Source organism: Etheostoma spectabile, unplaced genomic scaffold, assembly GCF_008692095.1.
Source record: "Etheostoma spectabile isolate EspeVRDwgs_2016 unplaced genomic scaffold, UIUC_Espe_1.0 scaffold00000016, whole genome shotgun sequence".
NCBI classification, from domain to species: Eukaryota; Metazoa; Chordata; class Actinopteri; order Perciformes; family Percidae; genus Etheostoma; species Etheostoma spectabile.
In genome coordinates this window covers 3657-25329 of record NW_022602537.1, presented here as the reverse complement: position 1 = coordinate 25329, position 21673 = coordinate 3657, and the positions used below count along the sequence as shown (strand labels likewise).

General features: G+C 40.6%; 1 protein-coding gene and 3 long non-coding RNA genes across 4 annotated transcripts; 2 read left to right on the top strand and 2 right to left on the bottom strand.

Moving 5' to 3' along the window:
- On the top strand, positions 1–10605 carry LOC116674376 (transient receptor potential cation channel subfamily M member 2-like; the record flags this gene model as incomplete). Its single annotated transcript, XM_032506868.1, is given in 19 exon segments — positions 1–86; positions 169–299; positions 2385–2555; positions 2944–3078; positions 3081–3123; positions 3985–4166; positions 4611–4643; positions 4646–4663; positions 4666–4741; positions 6295–6382; positions 6606–6690; positions 6777–6916; positions 7018–7082; positions 7413–7442; positions 7541–7627; positions 7740–7818; positions 7912–8013; positions 9414–9530; positions 9685–10605. Coding segments are annotated over 19 exon segments (1785 nt in total), but the record flags the coding sequence as incomplete, so codon positions are not given.
- On the bottom strand, positions 8096–9392 carry LOC116674379 (uncharacterized). Its single transcript, XR_004328085.1, has 3 exons — positions 9234–9392; positions 8966–8969; positions 8096–8189 (listed from the first exon to the last, which is right to left on the bottom strand). It is a non-coding gene; the product is annotated as an uncharacterized LOC116674379 (long non-coding RNA).
- Positions 10606–11405: 800 nt separating the features above from the next.
- Positions 11406–12273, top strand: LOC116674378 (uncharacterized). Its single transcript, XR_004328084.1, has 3 exons — positions 11406–11551; positions 12000–12129; positions 12235–12273. It is a non-coding gene; the product is annotated as an uncharacterized LOC116674378 (long non-coding RNA).
- Positions 12274–18654: 6381 nt separating this feature from the next.
- Positions 18655–19172, bottom strand: LOC116674377 (uncharacterized). Its single transcript, XR_004328083.1, has 3 exons — positions 19080–19172; positions 18904–18983; positions 18655–18786 (listed from the first exon to the last, which is right to left on the bottom strand). It is a non-coding gene; the product is annotated as an uncharacterized LOC116674377 (long non-coding RNA).
- Between the last annotated feature and the right edge of the window lie 2501 nt (positions 19173–21673).

The window sequence follows — 21673 nt, the reverse complement described above, 5'->3', positions numbered from 1 at the left end:
AAAAAAGCCAAGATGTACTTCAACGACCTGTGGAATATTTTAGACGTTCTGTCCATCCTTCTCTTTGTTATCGGCCTTGCATTTAGGTAAGTTTCCTCCCTCCCAAACAATTACTTGTTCTCATCACACTCTTGCTTATCCATGAATCACCAAGTTTTTCTTTTTCAGGCTGACAACCAACTGTTCTATGCAGGAAAAAACTCTCCTCTGCATCGATTTGTGGTCTTCTGCCTCCGTCTCATGGCTATTTTCACCATCAGTAAAACCCTGGGACCCAAATTATCATAGTCAGGAGGATGGTGAGAGGCAAATGTTATGAATGCCAACCTCATGTATTGTGGGAGCAACTGCACAGCACAATTCTACGCTCCAAAACACCTTTTATCTTTTTATCTAATACAAAAAGAGGCGTCTGCCTCATTGGGCCTCCATCTGGTGTTTGCAGATGAGATATGGACCTGTCACGTGAGGAGGAAAGTAAGTATTTGAACACCCTGCTATTTTGCAAGTTCTCCCACTTAGAAATCATGGAGGGGTCTCAAATTGTCATCGTAGGTGCATGTCCACTGTGAGAGATAATAAAAAATAATCCAGAAATCACAATGTATGATTTTTTAACTATTTATTTGTATGATACAGCTGCAAATAAGTATTTGAACACCTGTCTATCAGCTAGAATTCTGACCCTCAAAGACCCGTTAGTCTGCCTTCAAAGTGTCCACCTCCACTTCATTCATTATCCTAAATTAGATGCAACTGTTTGTGGTCGTTAGCTGCATAAGACACCTGTCCACCCCATACAATCAGTAAGAATCCAACTACTAACATGGCCAAGACCTAAGAGCTGTCAAAGACACTAGAGACAAAGTTGTACACCTCCACGAGGCTGGAAAGGGCTACGGGGAAATTGCCAAGCAGCTTGGTGAAAAAGGTCCACTGTTGGAGCAATCAGTAGAAAATGGAAGAAGCTAAACATGACTGTCAATCTCCCTCGGACTGGGGCTCCATGCAAGATCTCACCTCGTGGGGTCTCAATGGTCCTTAGAAAGGTGAGAAATCAGCCCAGAACTACACGGAAGAGCTGGTCAATGACCTGAAAAGAGCTGGGACCACCATTCCCCGGTTACTGTTGGTAATACACTAAGACGTCATGGTTTGAAATCATGCATGGCACGGAAGGTTCCCCTGCTCAACCAGCACATGTCAAGGCCCGTCTTAAGTTTGCCAATGACCATTTGGATGATCCAGAGGAGTCATGGGAGAAAGTCACGTGGTCAGATGAGACCAAATAGAACATTTTGGTCATAATTCCACTAACCCTGTTTGGAGAAAGAAGAATGATGAGGACCATCCCAAGAACACCATCCCTACTGTGAAGCATAGGGGTGATAGCATCATGTTTTGGGGGGGATTTTCTGCACATGGGACAGGGGAACTGCACTGTATTAAGGAGAGGAGGACCGGGGCCATGTATTGCGAGATTTTGGGGAACAACCTCCTTCCCTCATTTAGAGCATTGAAGATGGGTCGAGGCTGGGTCTTCCAACATGACAATGACCCGAAGCACACAGACAGGATAACCAAGGAGTGGCTCTGTAAGAACCATATCAAGGTTCTGGCGTGGCCTAGCCAGTCTCCAGACCTAAATCCAATAGAGAATCTTTGGAGGGAGCTCAAACTCCGTGTTTCTCAGCAACAACCCAGAAACCTGACTGATCTAGAGAAGATGTGTGTGGAGGAGTGGGCCAAAATCCCTTCTGCAGTGTGTGCAAACCTTGTGAAAAACTACAGGAAATGTTTGACTTCTGGAATCGCAAACAAAGGCTACTGTACTAAATATTAACATTGATTTTTTCAGGTGTTCAAATACTTATTTGCAGCTGTATAGTACAAATAAATAGTTAAAAAATCATACATTGGGATTTTTTTTGGGGATTATGTCTCTCACAGTGGACATGCACCTACGATGACAATTTCAGACCCCTCCATGATTTCCAAGTGGGAGAACTTGCAAAATAGCAGTGTGTTCAAATACTTATTTTCCTCACTGTAAATAAAAGTGTTGCAGCTGGTCTGTTTGTTCCCTCACAGCGAGTCAACCCTAATTATTGTCTGTGCAGAGATGATACCAGGAGCAACAGGGCAACCTTTAAATACTGAAACTTGTCACTGCTAAATGTACAGAAGAGATGCTTAATGCAACGTGTAGTCTGACAAATCCAAGTTTCTTAAATTTTGAATTTGAGAATGTAGCCCAATAAAAGTCAATCACCAGAATATAAAGTCTCTGCTGTACATACATTACAGTTTGTGTCACAGGTTGCAGTATTCAGATGTGTCCACAGATGTTTCTAGCCTGTGACTGATGTCTGTTTGTCTCCCAGATGATGGATATGTTCTCTTCATGTTCCTGCTGAGTATCTGGGTGGTTGCATACGGTGTTGCCAAACAAGGCATCCTCATCCACAATGACAATAGGCTGGACTGGATTCTCCGCGGGGCAATTTATGAGCCGTACCTCATCATATTTGGGAATTTTCCCACAAATATTGATTGTGAGTAGCGATGGAAAATAGTACTACTTGCTTTGTAGTCTCGCATTGCCAGACCTACTTTCACAGTGCTGTGGAGGAAGGTCTGGGTAGTCCAAACAACATTCTGGAATGGGAGACAAACGTGCTCTGGTTTAGTGGCAATCTTGGGCAATGCTAAGTGCCAGACACAATGACAGCGCCTCTGCAAATGGCTTCAGGAAGGAACTTGTTTTGGAACGTGTACGTTAAAACTAAAACTCAGTCTCGCTCGCTGTCTGGATTTATCCACTACCTGTAGTTTTGTCAAGTGTAAAATGACTTAATAATTACTGACATTTACAAGGCTCTAACCTTGTTGTTTGAATTAGGATAGTATACCACATATCTCATATCTCTTTGCCTTCTGCAGATGCTGCGTTTGACATAAACTCCTGCAGCATGAATGGCACCGATCCTCAGAAGCCCAAGTGTCCGGTGCTGAATGAAAACCAAGCACCAGCTTTCCCTGAGTGGCTCACCATCATCATGCTTTGTATATACTTGCTCTTGCCAACATACTGCTGCTCAACCTGCTCATAGCTATCTTCAAGTGAGTTCTCCACCACGTGTGTGTCTTAACTCAATCATATTTTGAGCTTTTCTCTGCAACAGCTTAGGTAATATGCTAATAATACTTATGCTAATATTACCTTAATACCACTTTATAACCAGGGCTTCCTTTCAGGGCTTGAAGTTTACTTTTTTGAAGACCAGTCACTGACTTTTTACCAGCCTTTTTTTGCCTCATAAAGGTGAAAAGCAGGAATCACATGAACGTTCAAAAACAGCAGTCGCATCCACTCCAATGGCGCTGCTTTCATGGACTACAGTGCCTTGACCGCAGCGGTCTGCTCCGTAAGCGCTGTCTTTGATAGTTTACAACGTATAGTGTGTAGGTGGCTTTTTGATGACTCGTGGTCGTTAATTGCTTCTAATTTTAAGTTTTTAGTCTTGTTTACAAAAGGATTTTACTTAGCTTTCTCTGAATCATACACACAAAAGTCACTGCAGTACATTTGTTCTGTACTGCTGTCATAAATCAACCCCTCACCGACCTTGCCGTTGTCGCCAATTGTCCACTTTGTAGTAAAACGTCTTCTTTTACTTTTCTTTGACTCTTGCTCATCTTTTTGTTGGTTGTTCGTTTCAGCTGGCTTTACTCCAGTAATGTTCCGCTACACTTTTAGCTAAAATCCAACAAAATGTCGGACTTCTTTGAAATGTAAAAGAACAACAGTTGAAAAAAAAACTAATGAATCACTCAATTCTCATTGGCTACCTGCCAATGTGGCAAGCAGATTGACAGTGTTACCGCCAATTGCTAAATTCACCGCCTTTGGCGGGTGGTCGGGTGTTAATTTGAGGCCCTGCTTCCTTTTCATCCTCCATCTCTCTTTGTGGTCCTGCACAGCTTTACATTCCAGAAAGTTCAGGACAACACAGACAGAATATGGAAGTTTCAAAGATACGAGCTAATCAAGGAGTACCACAGCCGCCCTGCTGCCCCTCCTCCTTTCATCATCTTCAGCCATCTTTACCTCTTCATCAGGAACATGTTGATGTGCAGGCCCCCCATCATAAGTAAAGAGTTTAGTAAGTATTGACTTATTTATCTCGGTCTGCTGCAGTAGTGGACTTCATGGTTATTTGCTGCTAACTTCCACTCTAATTTTAGCTTTATCACTCTGTTAAAAAGTTTATTTATCATAAACCTACATTCTTACTTATTTCAGATTACAATGGTGCATGTATAAACCAGATTGTTATCAATATAGTCAAATCCTTAAAGAAATAAGGTCATATTCCCAGATATGCATTGGCAAAACAAGCATTTTTTTTTTCATTTGAGAACTTTATGACCTTTTGTTTACAATGGGGGTACAATTCTCTCCCCCCCCACACTTACACTCCTGATCAATGACTTTTGACCCCTTCACAGTCAACGCTATGACAGATATTGGTCTGATGCTCACTTTGCACACACACGTGCACAATATTAGATAAGGTAGCGAATAAGCATCTGACGCTGTTTTTCAGAGAGCGAGCTTCCTCAGATGGAGGAAGAGGAGCTGTGACCTGGGAGGCCTTAATGAGGACAGATACCTGCTGTCCACACAGCAGGAGCAGAGCCAGAGCATGGAGCGACGCATCCTGGACACGGCTCAAAAGTAAGACTCCCACAGGAATGGATGCCAGTGTAGCAACAGTCCTCTAGAGTAATTCTGTCTATGCAAGGCCCCTTGTCGCACCTTATTTATGTTTTAGTCGTGAAGCAAAGTGGTATTTTACGTCCAAAAATTGTTTCATTTGAACTTTTAGGGCCCTATTTAAACGATCTAAGTGCACGGCATGAAGTGCAGGGCACAGGTGCGTTCAGGGCATGTCCAAATCCACTTTTGCTAGTTTGACGGCGGAAAAAAGGGTCTGTGCGCCGAGCGCATGGTTCAAAAGATTGTACTTAGGGTTTTCATTCCTTTATATGTGTGTTCTGGGTGTAACATGCAATAAACCAACCAGTGTCATCTCCCATTCCCTTTAACATCCAGGCGGGTTTGTACTTTGGCGCATTGCTATGATGGTGTGTGTGTGTGTGTGTGTAAAAATAACAATGAAATGCTGTGCTATTGACTTTAGACCAGGTTTTTGTTGGTCAATGGCACGATCACTTTCGCTGCCTCAAGATAGCAATACGCCAAGAATTCACCTGAACACACCTCCCTGTAAGACCAGCTCGCCCATGGAAGCAAAGATGGCCGCAGGCGCATTTGCTGTTTAAACGACGTGGGCGCTGGACGGGACATTAACGACTGCGTTGGACTTAAACAAGCAAAGACACAAGCCGGGTGCAAGATAGGGCCCTTAGAGTCCTGTAGGGATACAGAACTATTCAGTATTTTACAGCAAAAACAACAAAGGAAAAGTCAGAAAAAAAATGATAAATACATTTTAATATACGCCCAAATCGATATTATTGTATAAATAATCGTTCAAATTAATATGTGTCAGTGAAAAGGTGTCAGTTATAGGGAAACACCTACAGAGATTTCTTTTGAGCGTCTTGTTTTGGTTTTAACACCCGCAGCTTTACTGTTTTGGTTTCCCCTGCCTTTAGCGTTTTTTCCCGCCACAGCAAAAATCAGGTTTAATGGAATTGTTCAACATTTGGGAAATGTACTCACTGTAATTTCTCTCCTGCCAAAAGTTACATGAAAAGATCGATACCACTTTCATGTTTGTCTGTAAAATAGGAAGATGGGGCGCCCGGATAGATCAGTTGGTAGAGCAGGCGCTGATATAGAGGTTTACTCTTTGATGCAGTGGGCCCGGGATCAACTCCCTCTCCCCCCTTTCATGTCTTCCGCTGTCCTATCAATAAAGGTCTAAAAATTCCAAAAAAATAATCTTAAATAAGAAAATAGTTAGATTAGTTACTTTTGGACAGAGCCAGCTGTTTCCCTGTTTGCGGTCTTTGTGCTGAACCAGGTCACTGGAGGCTGTAGATTAATATTTAACAGACAAACATAAGAGTGGTATCATTTTTGTCATCTAACTCTTGGCAAAATTTCACAAACTATGACATTAATATTGCAACAACATAGTCAAAGTCTTTAAGGTTGGATGAGGCTCAAATTCTACTTTGACTGAACATAAAGAGTATTTAACATTAAACTATATTCAAATAAATACCAGGCACCCACACTGTGTTTGTTTGTTTCCTGAGGGTTACCACCATAACCGATCGATTGGAGAGGGAAGATGAAACGAGCTCTGCCGCCATGGTGAAAAGACTGGCTCGACTAGAGGAGCAGGTTGTGACCTGATTTTTGGTTATCACTGATGTTGCACCTGTGTCTGTAACATTTGACACTATGCTGTGGTGCAAGATACACGATATAGAAAAGAGATGACGCACATCTTGATGTGTGTTCGTTGAATCTTCTCTCCAGATGTCCTCGGTGGAAAATCAGTCATCTTGAATGTTGTATAAGCGATCATCAATGTGTGTGACCTACTTTCATTTTATCACATCAGGTCGTCCAGTCAGCCAAAGCCCTGCAATGGATTATGGACAGTCTGAAATGTCAGGGGTTTGCAGCAAAAGAAACACAACCCCCAAGTCAGCAACCAACTTTCTCATTCATCATTATTAGATATTACACATCTAAACTTCTCGATTGCGCTCACTTTTATCGTTCCCTGCAGCATTAACTACAACAGACGAGTCCCCTGACATTTATACGACGGAGAAAGAAGATGGGCTCCACGTGAATGCCCGTCAACTTTACTACCCCAACAGCAAAATCACACGCTTCCCTGTGCCTGACGAGAATGTGCCATGGAAGGTATTTCACATACATTTGCACCAGCTGCTGGTCCTCACAACATCACTGCATAAAAAGATGGTTTATTGGATTTGTGTTGTTTTTATGTGTTCTTTTTTCAGGTCAGATTCAGTTTATACAATCCGGCTTATTACGCCTCTGAAGACAGTGAGGACCATGTAGATGGGTATGTTTTTACCAAGAGAAGACCATACAAATGTGTTGTTCCTATTAGGTTTGGTGTCTGTATACATGTGCAGCAAATACAGGTCATTATAGGTGGGTTTTTTTAAAAATCAAAATAACAAGATTTTTCTCAAACATCTTTTTCTTAAAACATCTCAAAGCAAAAAAAAAAAGTATTATATACAAATATATTTGATATACTGTACTATATTATGTATATATTTTATATATAAGAATAACTAACCTTTCTGACCTAACCCAGTGTACACTATCTCATTACAAGGCTCCCTAGCTCCTTATGTTGTGTTTTCTTTATTCTTTCACCTCACAGATCAGACTCGGAAGCCTTATATAATTACAGGTATGATACTCGATAAGATATACAAGGCATCAAATAGCACTTACAGTAACCTTACTTACCTTGGTGTCTGATATGTAGCCTATCTGATCTGTCATTAGAAACCCAGTAGGGAGGACAGGCATCAGGGGACGAGGTGCACTAAACCACCTTGGTCCAAATCTGAATGCAGAATATGTGCTTACACGGTAGGACCTCTCACGTCCTAATATATATATATATTTTTTAAGTTTTTCACCACCACTGGATTGCACGGTCTGATCTATGACTTTAAATTATTATTATTATTTATGTCTTTAGCTGGCGGGATAGCGAGAGATCTGTTTTGGAGTACCTGGTGGTTTGGGATGAAAGCCAGGGAACCTTGACTTTACCTGGGGTGAGTCCTGCTGTTTGTTCACTTCAGCTGGTTTTTACTTTTTTGAGCTGTTCCAATAAACGTACCTTTCTGTTGTGGTTTCGAAACCATCAGGGACCTGTCCAATCTGCCGATCACATGCCAGTGACTCTGATTAGAACCATGGGAAAGAAGCTGTATGAAGAAGTAAATGCAAAAGTATCAGAGGGAACAAAGGTAGGTCTGTTTAACACTTTGGTTTGCCCTCATAGAGCTTCAAGGGACAATTTGGTTTACAGACGGCAGTTTAGAGGAATAAGAAAGTCAACAGGGAATAAAAAGCAACGATAAATTCATGAGGTAGAGATGTAAACACAACGTCACTTGTCACTAAAACAATTTAGAGAAAGCAGCTAGAAGAAGCCAGACACCAGGGGGCAGCCGCATGTTATTTGCAACTGGTAACAGGTAAAATTTTGTTGAAAAAGTCAACTACAAAGCTGGTAGTAAAGTCAGTAAAACAACAGTAATATGTATCTGAATACATATTTAAATCAAAGACAAGCTAGAATTATTAAAGAATGAAAACAAATGTAGTTTAGGAAGCATCTATAAAATGCATTAACAATGATTAGGTCTTGAGATGAGTTTTAAAAACAATCAACAGAGTTTGCTGATCAGACCTCCTGAGGGAGACATGAATTAGAAGACCATGAGAGTAAAAGCTTGATCACGACAAAAGCTGGGGACAATTAAATGTAAATGTGCTGTATTTATATAGCTTTTCCAGTCTTAACAACTTCTCAAAGCACTTTTACATTTACAGGATACATTCACACACATCACGTCACTGTGACCGGGGCTGCCGTACAAGGTGCCACCTGCTCATCGGATAAACATTCACACACATTCACACTCCGATGCGCAGCACGGGGCAACTCGGGGTTCAATGTCTTGCCCAAGGACACTTCGACAATGACTGCAGGGGCGGGGATCGAACCACCAACCTTCCGATTGGCAGGCAAACCGCTCTACCACTGAGCCACAGCCGCCCCTGTGTGGCCCATTATCTATAAGATCTGAGAGGACTTATGGACTTCATTGGGAATCATACATAGTCTCTAGGTTAATGGGGATCACTTTGTAGCTGGATAGTCCCCTATCAATAACTGATGTGGTCTAATAGAACAGTCCTGCAATATGTCCTCCCTTCATGAAGGTGTTATGTTCAGTTTTTCTTCCAATTTTTTAGAGAGGTGGTGATTCAACTGTATAATCTGTATGATACTGTACTGAACTGTATGATCATTTGGGAAGCTACAGTTTGTGGTGCTATTGAACTTCCTTGCCTTATTATACTGAGAGGTGTTTCTTTTATTTAGCCTATCCTCATTGATATAAACGGGGTCAACAAAAGCAAGAAGACTTTCTCTGACAATCTCCAATATTGATCACACCAAAGTCTTCTACTACTAAACTGTTTACATTTAGAAAAGGCTCTTGTAAGGACTCAAACCTGTTGATTTGATTAGTGTTTAGCAATTAAATTAGTTGGATGACTGATCATTTAAACATGCTTCTCTTGACTCAGACATTGAGGAACCTTGTTGATTCTAACATGCAGTGTTGTGTTTTAGGTGTTTGAGGGCTATGTGGATGACTGCAGGAACACAGATAACGCCTGGGTGGAAACCACCGTCCTCAACATTCACCTGGACAGAATGAGCCAGGTGATGGAAGACATCAACAGTATGGTGAGAACATTATTCTCTGATTGTTTTACAGGAAGAACTTGACTGCTGCATTATTTGTTTCCTCTGAATTTGGGAGACGAAGTTCAGGTCATGATTCCGCACTACAGTGAACACAGCATTACTTATCATTGTTTTGTGATTATCTCTGGCTCAGGTAGCGAGCAGCCATGGCGCTCTTCAGTGGTGGGAGGTGAGCGGCAAAACCAGACTTAACTCAAACCAAAGAGAGTCTCTAAGGAAGGTTGCTGAGCTGCACAACAGGAAGTTTTGATGTTCAACGATGCTGTAGCTCTACACGTGCCTCTCCATCCACAGGGTTCTTTCTGCCTGTTTGTGTGGCCTTTTGTTAAGGCTGATTAATTCTGTTGCACCGGAAGCACTTGAATCAAGACACCATAAACCCACGATGTATGCTGCTGTGAATTATTTTTAACAATATGCCCAAATTCCATAGGACAGTAACCTGAATGTTTAGCCCACACACTGTAAGTGAGTCATAACACTGAGAATAAATACCTTGGTTCTGAGGTAGTTGTGCTTCACATGATTATGGTACTTCATACTTCTACCTCACTACATTTCCAAAGCAAATATGGTATGTTTACTTCAGTACATTTATCTCACAGTACTGTAAATAAAATGATGTATTGGTTTGAATGAAAATGTCCAACATTGCCTATATTAAATAATTAAAAAAGATCCAGCTCAATCAAAATGCTACTTACAAGGTAATACACCTATAATAATGCAATAACATGACTTACTGCAAAATCAGGACAGGACTATGTTATTTTGATACATTTTGTTGCTACTGCATCTGTATTTTTACCTTAGTAAAGTTTTGAATGCAGGAGATTCACTTGTAATGGAGTATTTTTACTTTGTGGCCACTGCTGCTTTCATTTAGGTAAAGGTTCTTTTGTTCTGAATTCTTCTTCCACTATTACAATACTTTATCTGCGTAATTTTCTTGAATGTCAAGGTATCTGTGTATCTTGCAGTTTACTTCACAATGTGACCTTTACATAACAAAGCACTCCTGGCCTTATAATAATGATTAAAAACCTAACTTGAATTGCTTAGCTGCTTTTGTGGTTTATTAGAAACGCATGTGTTGTCTCACAATGTTCTGCAGAGAAATTAAACTCATAAGGAACACAATGGGAAGTATCCCAGGACAGGGAATTCATTATGCATATTTTGTTCTAATAGGCTCTATGCACAAACGCTGCTGACGTATTTCCGGTAAAATCTCAGTCAGCGTCTTTACTTCCGCATAGAGCGTTCTATAGTGAAGAAGTGTACTAACGGCAAAGCTTTAATAACATTCACACAGCGATTTATAATATAGGTATCTATAGTATTATTTATAATATAGGTATCTATAGTATTATTTATAATATAGGTATCTATAGTATTACGTTACATATTCAAATATTTTAGTGATGGCTTCCAGGAAATATAAATATAATATCAACGGCGGCAAGACAGTACTTCGGCGAACATTGTTGTGTCCCGTTATGTGAGGCCTCGTCAAAGTTTAATTCTATACTGAGTTTCCACATTTTCCTGTGGACGAAGAAACACGCAGAAAGTGGATTCACAACATTCGACGTGAGAGATTTAACATCAAATCTCATACAAGGGTCTGCAGTCGTCACTTTAAAAGTGATGATCTGATTGAGCCCTCGACCCCTAAAGGGCGTCGCTTGCTGCCAAAGGGAGCTGCACCTTATTCCAGTGGAACGACTACTCCGTGGCTGAACCGAGGCGCTCCGGGGTATGGCAAAGACGGGACACTCAAGTGGATGAGGTTCCTGAGCCAATGAATGTTCATTATCTGGAGCATGATTATTGTTTAGTCCCAGAACCGGGGCAGTTGATAATGCACTGGACAAGACCGAAGATCTCGAAAAAAAGGTGGACCGACTAATGAGACAGGTGGAGGAGCTGTCAGTCCGTCAAAGATTTTGTTTGGGGCGATTTGCTGCTTCCGACGATGATATAAGGTTCTACACTAGGTACGTTTTTAAAATATTTGTATGTGTGCATACATGTATATATATGTGTGTGTGTGTGCGTTTATATATACACGTGTGTGTGCGTGTGTGCGCATAAACACGGTTGTGGTTAGGCTAAATATATATATATATATTATATATATATATATATATATATATATACACAAACAAACAGTTTTTAACATTATGTACAGTGATATTGAGTAAATAAAAAAAACGTATACATGTTTGTGTGTAGGATATATATATATACATAATATATATATATATACATATATATATATATATATAATGCTATATCTATATATATATATATATATATAATGCGATATGTATATATATATTATATATATATATATAATATATATATATATATATATATATACAAGTATGTATGTACATGTGTGTGTGTGTACATGTAAATAAACATGTCTTACATCTCATTTAGGTTCATGACTTACAGGCATTTAATGAGTTTCTGGAAACTCATTGAACCTGCATCCCACAAAATGATTCGTGTCACCAGAGCAAGAGCAACTACAATGAGGAGTGAAGCTGAAACAAGAGACAGTACATGGGTAAATAAAAAATAGCAAGAAAAAAAATAAATAACTTTGCATTTTCAGTGAAAGCTCAGTCAACACATTATATGTACATAATTGCAAACCTTGTTATTTTTATAGGGTCAGTCCCTGCAGCCCATTGATGAGTTCTTCCTCTTCATGATCACCTCTCAGTTGGCCAAACACAGCGGGATCTGTCCCACAGATTCAACATTCATCAGTCTACAGTTAGCCGAATTATTACAACCTGGGCCAATTTTTGTACACCATTCTTGGCTCTGTTCGCATATGGATGTCTGAGGAGGAAGTCAAAGCGCATCTACCCAATGAGTTCCGGGACTACCCAGACACACAAGTGGTGATTGACTGCACGACTGCGTTGCCAAACTCCATCCTCTCCTGCTTCAAAGTGAAGTCTTCTCCAATTACAAGTCCCACTGCACGTTCAAGGGGTAATCGGCATGGCCACATGGTGTGGTCACCTTTGTGTCTTCCCTGTATGCAGGATCTGTCAGTGACAAGGAGCTTTTTAAGCAGTCTGGGATTGTGTCTCTGTTGAAACCTGGGATGGCAATAATGGTCGACAAAGGTTTTCTTGTTGAGAGTGTGTGCCATGCAAAGTCTACAGACCTGCTTTCCTGTCAAAAAGGAAACAGCTGACGGCTGATGAGGTAAAGAAGACACAGTCCATTGCTCGGCTGAGGGTCCACGTCGAGCGTCTCATCCGCAGGGTGAAGGAACACAAGCTGTTCGACACAGAAATCCCTCTTTCCATCACAGGGAGCATCAACCAGCTGTACACTGTTGCTTGCCTCCTTGTAAATTACCAGAATGGCCCCTTAGTAAAAGCATGGGCAAAGGATTAAGACAAGATAACTTTGTTTGGGGATGATGAATTTGCATTTATTTTTGTCCAAATAGAAATATTTAAATATAAATAACTTTGTACAGTAGCACTGCAGGAAAGTAAACATGTAAATATAAATAACATTATACAGTTGTTCCACTGCAGGAATGTAAACATGTAAATATAAATAACTTTGTTACAGTCTTTTAACATTATGACAGTGATGTTGAGTAAATAAAAAAAACTTTGATACAATGTTAAATGATATTTGTCTTTTTTACATCTGTAGGTATCGGGCAGGTAAAAGTAAAGAAAGAAATGGTCAGCTTTCTCTCGAATGATCTGAAACATTCTGGTGGTCTTTGTATATGCGCTGGATCATCATGTCATCCTGTGCATAAACAACAAAATCACACCAGTCCAATCCTGAGATCAGCATTTGTCCTTGAACTTGCCAAAAGTATGCATGCTGTTGTTTCAGTTCTGGTGTGCCATTGTGAAATTTAAGGTAAGGACAGTCCACGTAACTTTTGACTTGGGACATTTTATCTCCAAAAGTCCAAAAACATGGTGCTCTTTAGGGTCAAAATAATCCCATCAGGAGAGGCCCCCAGCCAAGGTGCATCGGGGGTGAAATAAGAACCCACAAGTGTGGTAGTTCACCTCTCGCAGCAGGCAGTATTCCTCAATTGCAGCAGATTCCATTTCAAGCCCTCTCTTCATATCTGCTGTCTGGCGAGTTCCTTTGTAGATTCTTTCAGCCAGATGTTCAGCCGAGCTCTGTCCACGCACATGACAAACCTCCCTAAAACGTGACGCTGTTACCCGGGGTTTTCGGACCGAGTGCCAAGCATGTGATGCACTCTGTTCTTTGGTGGCATGCTCTATTTTGTGAGCCATATCTAAGGTTACTGCCAGTGACGTCATGTGTGGTTGTCCATGTTTGCTATGGACAAACAAGCAAACAGATGTGTCAAGGCTGTAACCAACTAGTGGCAGAGGTGGCGGTGGTGGGCATCTTGATGGTGAGTAATGTTGCATGTTGTTGCAGCTGGCTGCTGGTATGACAGCACACTTCCATACTGAACTTACCAAAGGCAGAATCCACCAAAGAATCCTCATGTGACATCCTGATAGTGGTGACTGGAGGAGCTACAGTACTGGCGTAGTCCTTATATGCCTCTGCTACTTGGAGGACTGAGAGGTCAGGCAGCTCACTGGTGACACCCTTGTAAAGGGTACTCTGAAATGAAAAGAAAAGTTTTAAACAAAAAGCACTTTTTCTAGATTTTATTCTGTCTAATCTTTCATATTTTTAATTTAAAACTACATTCATCTTTAGTATGAAATGTTTGCGTTGTACCTTAAACCCTCAGCAAGCTTCCTCTCTTTGGGTCTTGCAGACAAAACCACCATTTATTTGACAGGACCTGGCTGACTCCCTATATATAAAAAAAATGCTCATTGTATTATTAGTTTATGCATTTCCAGTAGTTATATTTTTATATATTTTGTATTAGCAAATTCATTTAGAATTACCATTGTTCTAGGTTTATGCCAGCTCTGCTCCGTTTCAGTACAGCTGTGAACTGGAGGAACTGCACTGATGCCAAGCTGTGAGTAGGGGCTGTTTGGTAGAGTAGTGCAACAATGTGGTTGCACATTGCTGTCCCAGCAACACAAGAACAACTACTCTGTGACAGTGTTACAGGACGAGAGTCTTTAATACAATCTGTAAAAACAATTAAATTGTTAATGTTATTTGTAAATAGATTCTAAATAATTTAAAACACTTATGAACCCATATTTTCATTTAGAGATCAGCTGTCTTTTATGTCCTCCTACTCTTAATCTATGGGGCTTCTCTGACTTCCTCATCGACCTGAAACATGTCGCCCTCACGCTGATCTCTCCTGACAACTGATCTTTACTGGAAACTAAGAAATTACTCAGTCAGTAACAATCATATTGCACATTTGTATGCAACAGTTAGATCGCATAAACAAGCAATTTTCAAATATACGTCAGAAACGGAGACAACAATTTTAGAAACCGATTAGCTAACTTTGGTCCAATTTAGCATGATATGAGAAAATAACGTTACTCACCCTCAACGTTGTCAATGTAGCTTGAAATATATAATTTAAATCCCTTCTCTTTCTTGCTCTTAGGTGTAACAGCAAACTGCCTCACAATGGTGTTAACATCATTCACGTTAACCTTAGGCAGTTCTTGTAAACAGCGGGTGTAGTTCGCCATTATCTCCACAGAAACACGGCTGTAAACACGGCTTTCAGCGCAGCACCGGAAGTGAATGAGCGGGCTGAGACAAACCCGGAAGCGATTGTGCATAGAGCCTATTAGGCTCTATGCACAAACGCTGCTGACGTATTTCCGGTAAAATCTCAGTCAGCGTCTTTACTTCCGCATAGAGCGTTCTATAGTGAAGAAGTGTACTAACGGCAAAGCTTTAATAACATTCACACAGCGATTTATAATATAGGTATCTATAGTATTATTTATAATATAGGTATCTATAGTATTATTTATAATATAGGTATCTATAGTATTACGTTACATATTCAAATATTTTAGTGATGGCTTCCAGGAAATATAAATATAAATATCAACGGCGGCAAGACAGTACTTCGGCTGAACATTGTTGTGTCCCGTTATGTGAGGCCTCGTCAAAGTTTAATTCTATACTGAGTTTCCACACTTTTCTGTGGAAGACGAAGAAAACAGAAAGTGGATTCACAACATTCGACGTGAGAGATTTAACATCACATCTCATACAAGGGTCTGCAGTCGTCACTTAAAAGTGATGATCTGATTGAGCCCTCGACCCCTAAAGGGCGTCGCTTGCTGCCAAAGGGAGCTGCACCAACCTTATTCCAGTGGAACGACTACTCCGTGGCTGAACCGAGGCGCTCCGGGGTATGGCAAAGACGGGACACTCAAGTGGATGAGGTTCCTGAGCCAATGAATGTTCATTATCTGGAGCATGATTATTGTTTAGTCCCAGAACCCGGGGCAGTTGATAATGCACTGGACAAGACCGAAGATCTCGAAAAAAGGTTGGACCGACTAATAGACAGGTGGAGGAGCTGTCAGTCCGTCAAAGATTTTGTTGGGGCGATTTGCTGCTTCCGACGATGATATAAGGTTCTACACTAGGTACGTTTTTAAAATATTTGTATGTGTGCATACATGTATAATATATGTGTGTGTGTGTGCGTTTATATATACACGGGTGTGTGGTGTGTGCGCATAACACGGTTGTGTGTAGGCTATATATATATATTATATATATATATATATATATATATATATATATATACAAACAAACAGTTTTTAACATTATGTACAGTGATATTGAGTAAATAAAAAAACGGATACATGTTTGTGTGTAGGATATATATATATACATATATATATATAATAATAATATATATATATATATAATGCGATAGGTATTATATATATATATATATATAATGCGATATGTATATATATATATATATATATATATATATATATATATATATATATATATATACAAGTATGTATGTACATGTGTGTGTGTACATGTAAATAAACATGTCTTACATCTCATTTAGGTTCATGACTTACAGGCATTTAATGAGTTTCTGGAAACTCATTGAACCTGCATCCCACAAAATGATTTGTGTGACCAGAGCAAGAGCAACTACAATGAGGAGTGAAGCTGAAACAAGAGACAGTACATGGGTAAATAAAAAATAGCACAAAGAAAATAAATAACTTTGCATTTTCAGTGAAAGCTTAGTCAACACATTATATGTACATAATTGCAAACCTTGTTATTTTTATAGGGTCAGTCCCTGCAGCCCATTGATGAGTTCTTCCTCTTCATGATCCACCTCTCAGTTGGCCAAACACAGCGGGATCTGTCCCACAGATTCAACATTCATCAGTCTACAGTTAGCCGAATTATTACAACCTGGGCCAATTTTTTGTACACCATTCTTGGCTCTGTTCGCATATGGATGTCTGAGGAGGAAGTCAAAGCGCATCTACCCAATGAGTTCCGGGACTACCCGACACACAGTGGTGATTGACTGCACGGAACTGCGTTGCCAAACTCCATCCTCTCTCCTGCTTCAAAGTGAAGTCTTCTCCAATTACAGTCCCACTGCACGTTCAAGGGGGTAATCGGCATGGCACCACATGGTGTGGTCACCTTTGTGTCTTCCCTGTATGCAGGATCTGTCAGTGACAAGGAGCTTTTTAAGCAGTCTGGTATTGTGTCTCTGTTGAAACCTGGGATGGCAAATGGTCGACAAAGGTTTTCTTGTGATGAGTGTGTGTGATGCCAGTCTACAGACCTGCTTTCCTGTCAAAAAGGAAACAGCTGACGGCTGATGAGGTAAAGAAGACACAGTCCATTGCTCGGCTGAGGGTCCACGTCGAGCGTCTCATCCGCGGGTGAAGGAACACAAGCTGTTCGACCCAGACAGAATCCCTCTTTCCATCACAGGGAGCATCAACCAGCTGTACACTGTTGCTTGCCTCCTTGTAAATTACCAGAAATGGCCCCTTAGTAAAAGCATGGGCAAAGGATTAAAGACAAGATAACTTTGTTTGGGGATTGATGAATTTGCATTTATTTTTGTCCAAATAGAATATTGTAAATATAAATAACTTTGTACAGTAGCACTGCAGGAAAGTAAACATGTAAATATAAATAAACATTATACAGTTGTTCCACTGCAGGAATGTAAACATGTAAAATATAAAACTTTGTTTACAGTCTTTAACATTATGTACAGTGATGTGAGTAAATAAAAAAAACTTTGATAATGTTAAATGATTATTTGTTTTTTACATCTGTAGGTATCTTGGCAGGTAAAAGTAAAGAAAGAAATGGTCAGCTTTCTCTCGAATGATCTGAAACATTCTGGTGTCTTTGTATATGCGCTGGATCATCATGTCATCCTGTGCATAAACAACAAAATCACACCAGTCCAATCCTGAGATCAGCATTTGTCCTTGAACTTGCCAAAAGTATGCATGCTGTTGTTTCAGTTCTGGGTGCCATTGTGAAATTTAAGGTAAGGACAGTCCACGTAACTTTGACATTGGGACATTTTATCTCCAAAAGTCCAAAAAACATGGTGCTCTTTAGGGTCAAAAATAATCCCATCAGGAGAGGCCCCCAGCCAAGGTGCACGGGGGAATTAAGAACCCACAAGTGTGGTAGTTCACCTCTCGCAGCAGGCAGTATTCCTCAATTGCAGCAGATTCCATTTCAAGCCCTCTCTTCATATCTGCTGTCTGGCGAGTTCCTTTGTAGATTCTTTCAGCCAGATGTTCAGCCGAGCTCTGTCCACGCACATGACAAACTCCCTAAACGTGACGCTGTTACCGGGGTGTTTTCGGACCGAGTGCCAAGCATGTGATGCACTCTGTTCTTTGGTGGCATGCTCTATTTTGTGAGCCATATCTAAGGTTACTGCCAGTGACGTCATGTGTGGTTGTCCATGTTTGCTATGGAAAACAAGCAAACAGATGTGTCAAGGCTGTAACCAATAGTGGCAGAGGTGGGGTGGTGGGGCATCTTGATGGTGAGTAATGTTGCATGTTGTTGCAGCTGGCTGCTGGTATGACAGCACACTTCCATACTGAACTTTACCAAAGGCAGAATCCACCAAGAATCCTCATGTGACATCCTGATAGTGGTGACTGGAGGAGCTACAGTACTGGCGTAGTCCTTATATGCCTCTGCTACTTGGAGGACTGAGAGGTCAGGCAGCTCACTGGTGACACCCTTGTAAAGGGTACTCCTGAAATGAAAAGAAAGTTTTAAACAAAAAGCACTTTTTCTAGATTTTATTCTGTCTATCTTTCATATTTTTAATTTTAACTACATTCATCTTTAGTATGAAATGTTTGCGTTGTACCTTAAACCCTCAGCAAGCTTCCTCTCTTTGGGTCTTGCAGACAAAACCACCATTTTATTGACAGGACCTGGCTTGACTCCCTATATATAAAAAAAATGCTCATTGTATTTATTAGTTTATTGCATTTCCAGTAGTTATATTTTTATATTTTGTATTAGCAAAATCATTTAGAATACCATTGTTCTAGGTTTATGCCAGCTCTGCTCCGTTTCAGTACAGCTGTGAACTGGAGGAACTGCACTGATGCCAAGCTGTGAGTAGTGGGCTGTTGGTAGAGTAGTGCAACAATGTGGTTGCACATTGCTGTCCCAGCAACACAAGAACAAACTCTGTGACAGTGTTACAGGACGAGAGTCTTTTAATACAATCTGTAAAAACAATTAAATTGTTAATGTTATTTGTAAATAGATTCTAAATAATTTAAAACACTTATGAACCCATATTTTCATTTAGAGATCAGCTGTCTTTTATGTCCTCCTACTCTTAATCTATGGGGCTTCTCTGACTTCCTCATCGACCTGAAACATGTCGCCCTCACGGATCTCTCCTGACAACTGATCTTTACTGGAAACTAAGAAATTACTCAAGTCAGTAACAATCATATTGCACAATTTGTATGCAACAGTTAGATCGCATAAACAAGCAATTTTCAAATATACGTCAGAAACGGAGACAACAATTTTAGAAACCGATTAGCTAACTTGGTCAATTTAGCATGATATGAGAAAATAACGTTACTCACCCTCAACGTTGTCAATGTAGCTTGAAATATATAATTTAAATCCCTTCTCTTTCTTGCTCTTAGGTGTAACAGCAAACTGCCTCACAATGGTGTTAACATCATTCACGTTAACCTTAGGCAGTTCTTGTAAACAGCGGGTGTAGTTCGCCATTATCTCCACAGAAACACGGCTGTAAACACGGCTTTCAGCGCAGCACCGGAAGTGAATGAGCGGGCTGAGACAAACCCGGAAGCGATTGTGCATAGAGCCTATTGTCGACAGTGTTTTTGTCCACCTGCCAGGCGTGCAGCCTTGCTGTAGTTTCGGAGCAGCTTCTGGGGCTGCTCATTGGCTCAGGAAGAGGTGGCCAGACCATGCAGTATCGGTTTCACAACTTCTTCATTCCGCTGCTTGTTTTTTTACCCTTAGATACATCAATTATTCGCCAGTGAATCAGAAAGCGTGCTCTGTGGAAATATACGAAGCGGTGACTTTAATTTGTAACTTATCTGTGAATTGATCGCTGATTGATCGAAGTTCCTACAGGCACGTGACGTTTACTTGCAAAGATGTAACTCTGTGTACTCTGTAGTAACCTGTCTGATCTGTTCAGGCATTCCTGCCTTTATTATTATTGTTTATCATGTAAATTCCCGGCGGCACAGCGCCATCGAAAAGACTCAGAAGCTAATTTTAACCACAGCGCCAGAGAGGATAAAGAAATGAAGAGCTCCCACTCTACTCGGGTTTCATGACCTCAAACAGCACCACAAAGCGCAGCTTACCATGACTCTGCCCTCAGTGAATCACTGGACCACATCTTATACAATAAAAAGATTTTATTAACATCTAGTGATATAACGTTTTTTTTTGTTTTTATAGATTTGTACGTACATCAACTAGATTTGAACAGATAATTTTCATCAGATGGGGAAAAGAAAATATGTAACCCTCCCAAAAAAGGGGTAACCCTGTCAAATAGCAAACAATAGTGGCTCGCCACTAATTACTGAGTTAAAAGAAGTAGCATACTGAGAGCTTTTACTCAAATAAACGTAGTAAAACCACAGTAGAAAATACTCAATTAAATCAATCCATCTAAATAAAAAAGTACTCTTTGTGCAAAATGACCCTCTCCCTCTTATAGACGATCTTTGACGTTGCGTTCACAGTTGTACGTGGGGGGCCAGGGTGTCCGGAAGTGACGTAGCACGCTCACAAGACAACTAGGGACCGAGAGAGGCAGAGCAGGGGAGAGAGAGAGAGAGAGAGAGAGAGAGCAGCCGGACATCTCTGAGGGGTGTGCAACGGAGCTAGACGGTAAAATTCTCAGTTATTTTAAAATGGCTTTAGCGACGAAGCGTTACGGTGACATTAAAAGCCTTATATGTGCATAGTTTGACGAGAAACGATTTGATTTGATTGTGGGTAAAGCAAGTGTGCTGGCTGGGGCAGCTGTCAGCGGCGCTGCGGATTACATGCGTTAAACCGGCGACAGGGGACTGTTAAACCAACTGTTACTGCTGGCACATGAGCGAATTCTCAGCCTCAAAGCAAAAACTATAACACCTAGCTAACACCTAGCACTGTTAACAGAGAAAGCGTGTACGACCGGTTTGAATCACAACCAAAAGGAGTTTACAGCAGATATAAGTCTTGCCCATACAATATTAAAAGGGTTATGTTCCTTTTTGTTTTTTATTATTTGCCAAGTGGGCAATCTTGTTGAATACTGAACTAGACCTGTAGCCCTATATTTTTCTTTGTCTGTTTTAACCTGGAGAAGCAGGAAATTACAGGCTGCGGTGTGCTGTTGCAGGAAAAGGCTAAATTATAGTGGGTGGCGAGGAAGTGTTTGTTTTTGTGATCAGAGCCTACTTTTATTAGTATTACGACTACGTGGCTAAAGATCCTAGCTGGGATAGGGTGTAGACTATTTCTTATTACATGGTTCACTGCGCGAAGTTGTTTGTTACACCTGACTTTTTAAATAATGCAGTCTAATACAACAAACCCTGCAGTAAATCCTACCTCTGTGAAGGTATAAT